A 6,000-nucleotide genomic window follows, 5' to 3' on the forward strand; every position below is an offset into this window, starting at 1 on the left:
ATTTGCAAATGAGAAGTGTCCTGCCTTAGGAATCAGAATCTAGGATGGGCAAAGCCTAGCATGTAACAGCTGAACCAGCCTTCTAAGACTATTTACTTTTCTTTGATTCGTTTATTTTAGTGCAATGTACTAAACTCTCCCTTACAGCTGAAGGCCTTTGGAATTTACCTTAACAAAATAAAATCGCGGTTTACCAAGATGACTAAAGTCTTCACTCACCAAGGAAAAGTGGCTCTGTACAGCAAGCTGGTACAGTCAGCTCAGGTAATTTGAGACATTTAACAGCATACAAAGGGATGTTAAAATTACTTTATAGTGGTCGTGGAAATATGAAGAATGTTCCTTAGGAGACATGTGAGTGAGACTTGGGCAAAAATTTATAATTGTTAGGGCTGGCCCCCTGGCGCACTCAGGAGAGTGCGGCGCCGGGAAAGTGCGCCGCGGGTTCAGATCCTATATAGGAATGGCCGGTGCGCTCACTGGCTGAGCACGGTGTGGGCGACCCCACGCCAAGGGTTGCGATCCCCTTACCGGTCCCGAAAAAGACAAAAAAAAAAAAAAAATTTATAATTGTTAGGGCTGGCCCCCGGGCGCACTCAGGAGAGTGCGGCGCCGGGAAAGGGCGCCGCGGGTTCAGATCCTATATAGGAATGGCCGGTGCGCTCACTGGCTGAGCACGGTGGGGGCGACACCACACCAAGGGTTGCGATCCCCTTACCGGTCACGAAAAAGACAAAAAAAAAAAAAAAAATTTATAATTGTTCATAAGAGGTGAGGTTCTATTTGTCAAAACCGGCAAATTTGGCATCTTGAGTAATACTGGAATATAGTTACTAATATCGGCCTGTGTCTCATCTCAAATATTGGTATCCATTATACATATTGAAATAAAATATATAGGATTCTGGTCTCTCATTGCTAAGGACTACATCGTAGTGTTATTTTCCTCATAGTCCATACCACTGTATATTTGTGTGTAGGTGTTTAAAGTAGCATTCCCCAAAATAGTTATACTTTTAAAAGGTCCTGCATAGAAGATTTTCCATTGGCAAATAAGTATGGGAAATGTTCATGCAATTTCCCTTTTTGGAGAAATACAAATCTTTTTTTTCTTTAATCTAAAAATAGGGCTGACTGGTTAACTTAGTTGATTAGAGAGTGGTGCTAATAACATCAAGGTCCATGGTTTGGATCCTTGTACTGGCCAGCTGCCAAAAATAAAAAGTCTAAAATTAAAAAATGCTATATTCTGTTTGACCAGTATTTTCCATGTGTATTTGACCACAGAATATTTTTTAAGAACTCTTTTTTTTAAGTAATAAATATTAATCCCCTCCATTTCATGGAACACATATAGAAATGTTAGAATAAAGGAAAGTACAAAAATGAGTTTAGGGCCGGCCCGGTGGCGCACTGCTATAGTGCGCCGCTTGGGAAGCACGGTGGCGCTCCCGCCGAGGGTTCGGATCCCACATACAGACCGGCTGCTCACTGGCTGAGCGAGGGGCGGGAGCAACACCGAGGGTTGCGATCCCGTGGCCGGTCCTGGTCCGGTATGGGCGCGACACTGAGGGTTGCGATCCGTTGCCGGTCACGAAAAAAGACAAAAAGGGAAAAAAAAAAAAAATGAGTTTATATTAATTTGTTTTCTTACTTAATAAAATATATTATTTTATTAAATAAATTTATAAAGCATTTTAATAAAATATATTTAATTTAATTTTATTTATTTACTTATTTACTTTTTTTTTTTTTAAAGATGACCGGTAAGGGGATCTTAACCCTTGGCTTGGTGTTGTCAGCACCACGCTCAGCCAGTGAGCAAACTGGCCATCCCTATATAGGATCCGAACCCGTGGCCTTGGTGTTATCAGCACCACACTCTCCCGAGTGAGCCACGGGCTGGCCCTAAAATATATTTTATTTTAATTTATTTCTAAGTTCAGACTTGAAGCTTTGACCTTTATTTTAAGATCTGCCTGTTCATAATAGAGAGAGCAGTTATGTCAGTTATTCAAACCATTTATAACTTTTTGTTTGGAGGTTTAACTTGACAGTCTGTAACATTTTGTGTTTAGAATGAGAGAGAGAAACTTCAGATAAGGATAGATGAGATGGACAACATACTTAAGAAGATTAATGACTGTCTCACTGAGTTGGAAATAGGTAAAGTATTTTAAATACTTTTCCAAAAGAAAATTAAATTTTATCTAAATTCATTCCTACTGTAGAGATTGTTGGTATCTGTACGCTCTCTTAGCCCTACGGAACTAGTGTCGGACACACAGCCCTGCTAAGAGAGTTCCGCAAAGGTGAGTTGCTCAGGACACACCTGAGATTGGAGGCTGCCACCTGGGGAGGTGGGCAATCAGGAAACCAAACACAAGTTCTGGGACTTGGTGTGGGACTCACAAGTAACTTTATTCTCTGCAAGCTTGCTTTATATATGTTTTAGCCAGCTCTTAACCCCTCCCTACCTCCCCATTTCCTAGGCAACCCCATAGGATGTCTGTGGTTTGCGGTAAAGCCTTGCTAGTTCTTGCCGACACAGTCTTTTGCATTCTTGCTGAAACAATCTTAGTCCTGTATAGCAACAGTGACTCCATCTTTAGTTCATGTTCTCCTTAGTTTTCCTCCAGGTATAATTATGCTGAAGACTGTGCATGAGTATTAACAGCTTAAAGCATTAAATTAGAGCAAATTAAAACTGCTTTACTGTAGTCATCCATAACACAATCAACAAAAGATGATCAAGATATGAATCTCTTTGGAAAGATCTTCATAACCTAGACCATAATCCTGTGTTTTTTAATAGATGAATTATCTCCATTTGAAAATTGTCTATCCTTTCAGTTTTGCCTCTGATAATTCTAACTGGTTAGTATTGTTGTCATGAAACTGCTTTCTCAAAGATCACAAAATTCCATGTAATTATCAAATTTGGCTCCTCTCAGTCCTTAGCCATCTTGACCTCTTTCAATATTTGACATTGCTGATTCTTCTTTTATTTACTTTCTTTTTTTTTTTTTTTTTTTTGATCTTTTCTTCCTGAAACTTTTATATCCCTTAATCTCTATCATATTGTACAACCCTGACCATGTTCTTTTCCCCTGGCTGTTCCTTTTAGCTCCTCTGTTAGCCTTTCTATCTCTAACCAGATACTATGCTTAGCACCAGACACAGGTTTTGCCCTTAAGTAGCTTATAATCATTTTGGGTGAGGGCATCTGTAGTCTTTTTCTCTTGAGTTTCAGACTTAAATTTCTAGCTTCTTACTGAACCTCTTGCAAAAATATCCTTAAGAACCTTAAACTCTGTTGTGAATAGAAAGAAAGTTATCTTCTCCCATCTCCAAAATAAAATCCAAAAACTCTATGATCATTCTCTCTATGATCTTAATTCTCATCTCAATTAATGGCATCACAATTCTTACATATTATAAAAGGCTCAAAATTTTCATTGTCTTTGACACTCTCTTAACAAGTTCTGTCATATCTACTTCTTAAGCATGTCTTGTATTTTTTTGCCTTTCCCATTATGGCGATTATTAATCCTGTAATGTACTACTTGAACTCTTCTAACTAATCTTTTTACATTCTTACCCTCATTCTATCTGCTTCCCATGCAACCTGCATATTGCTGCCAAATTAATAATTATGAAGGACAGTTTTTATTGTGTTATTTCCCTGAAAAACTTGACTTTTCATTTATTACAAAATAAAGTCCAAACTCCTGAGCTTGACATTTAACATTCTCTACAATCATATTCACATCTTCCATTGTTGCATGATTTGCTGTCACATACTTACACAGCCTGAATTCCAAACAAATCTTGCCATTTTTGTGCAGTTCTTCCACTTCATCTTTGCTAATGCATTCTTCTGTTTTCTTTTTTCTTTTTTTTTTTTTTTTGTCTTTTTTTGTCTTTTTCCGTGTCCGGCAACGGATCGCAACCCTCAGTGTTGCCCCCGTACCGGACCGGGGACTGGCAACGGGATCGCAACCCTCGGCATTGCTCCCGCGCCTCGCTCAGCCAGTGAGCGGGAACTGGTCTGTATGTGGGATCCGAACCCTCGGGCGGGAGCGCCGCCGCACTTCCCAAGCGGCGCACTATCCAGTGCGCCACCGGGCCGGCGATTCTTCTGTTTTCCACCAAAGGAGTTAGTCTCTATATCCCTTGAGCTCCTGTGGCTATTTTGTTGGTACTTCTTATAGTACCCATCACATCTTCTTGTATTATAGTTACTTTGTACAGTTTATCTTCCTAATTATAAGCTCTATGGAGGTGAAGATTAGCTCTTATTTTTCTCCATATCCTTAAAAGTCCTTAACACTATCATTTGCACAGAATAAGTACCTACTCTGTGTTTTCTGCATTAAATTGACAATGAGTATGTGAATTCCACAGGCTTAGACTTCCCCACCCCTTTGTTTATTACCTTACTTTCTACTTCACAGAAAAAAATAGAACCCATTAGGCTGGAATTTCTAAACTTCCTACTACCAAAGAAACTAAACTTCTGTATATCTGTATCTTTCTTTCGTCCTTTCTTTCTTTTCCCCAATGCCAATGTTTCCATCTCAGCTGACTTTTACCCCCTCTTCTCAGGAATCTTAAATCACTGACTTCCCCTTTTCTTGTGTATATTCAGCTTCATCACTTCCACTGAATATGTTCATCTATCTCCCCATCTTTAAAATACCAACAACCGCATTTTCCTCTCTAGGTACCACTGAACAGCTCCCTATTTCTTTCTTCTTCCTTCATTATGCATTGAGCAAATTTATTGAGTACCTACTATGTGCTATGTACAAGTGCTCTGTGCTGAGAATACTGTTGTGATAAAAAAACAAACACTGGGCCGGCCCGGTGGCGCACTGCTACAGTGCGCCGCTTGGGAGTGCGGCGGCGCTTCCGCCGAGGGTTCGGATCCCACATACAGACTGGTTCCCACTCACTGGCTGAGCGAGGTGCGGGTGCGACACCGAGGGTTGCGATCCCGTTGCCGGTCCCGGTCCGGTACGGGCGCGACACTGAGGGTTGCAGTCCGTTGCCGGACACGAAAAAGGACAAAAAAAATAAAAATAAAAAAAATAAAAAACAAACACTATTTGTGCCCTTATGGAGCTTCTAATCTATAAGGAAGAAGAAAATATAGGCATTAAACAAAAAAACAAACATTATTTGTGCCCTTATGGAGCTTCTAATCTATAAGGAAGAAGAAAATATAGGCATTAAACAAAGTAATTTTATGATAAATGCTATGGAAGAGAGATTACATGGTACTATGAGGTCCTATAACAGAAATCCGATCTAGGATAGGGGAGCTTTCCCTCTGAAGAAGTGAAATTTAAGCTAAGATCTGAAGAATGAGTAGGAGTTAACAAAGTAAAACGGGAGGGGAGAGCAGACTATTCAATATGAATAACACATGCAGAAGCCCTTCTGTGGAAGAGAATACACCAACTACAAGGGTTTGAAAATAAGGCCAATCTATCTAGAATACAGATAGCAAAAGAAAGCATGATCTGAGATAAAGCTGGAGATGTCACTAGGGACCAGGCCTGGGAGGGCCTATTAAGGAGTTCTCATTTTTTCTAAGAACAGTGAATAGCCATTTAAAGGTGTTAAACACCAGGGCTACAGCATAGAGATTGGGTTTGAGTAGATCAAGAGTAAATGTAGGCCTGGCCAGTTAGCTCAGTTGTTTAGAGTGTGAAGTTGATAACACTAAGGTCAAGGGTTTGGATCCCTGTACTGGCCAGCTGCCAGAAAAAAAAAAGAAGAGTATATGTAACTAGTTATGTAGTTATTGGACTGGTATGGTTAAGAACAATAGCTTATATTAGGGAATACTGGTGGTGATGAAGAAAAAAAGTAGATTGGGGCCGGCCCGGTGGCGCACTAGATAAGTGCACTGCTTGGGAGGCGCGGCGGCGCTCCCGCCCGAGGGTTCGGATCCCACATGCGGACCGGTTCCCGCTCACTGGCTGAGCGAGG

General features: G+C 40.5%; 1 protein-coding gene across 1 annotated transcript in view; it reads left to right on the top strand.

Moving 5' to 3' along the window:
• Positions 1-6,000, top strand: part of CASC5 (cancer susceptibility candidate 5) — a 52,696-nt gene that overhangs the window by 36,869 nt on the left and 9,827 nt on the right. Inside the window, exons 17-18 of the mRNA XM_008570234.1 lie at positions 148-264; positions 2,079-2,166. Coding sequence (XP_008568456.1) covers positions 148-264; positions 2,079-2,166 — 205 coding nt within the window. The remainder of the gene's footprint in view (positions 1-147; positions 265-2,078; positions 2,167-6,000) is intronic.

The sequence above is a fragment of the Galeopterus variegatus genome, unplaced genomic scaffold (assembly GCF_000696425.1).
Source record: "Galeopterus variegatus unplaced genomic scaffold, G_variegatus-3.0.2 Scaffold583, whole genome shotgun sequence".
Taxonomy (NCBI): domain Eukaryota; kingdom Metazoa; phylum Chordata; class Mammalia; order Dermoptera; family Cynocephalidae; genus Galeopterus; species Galeopterus variegatus.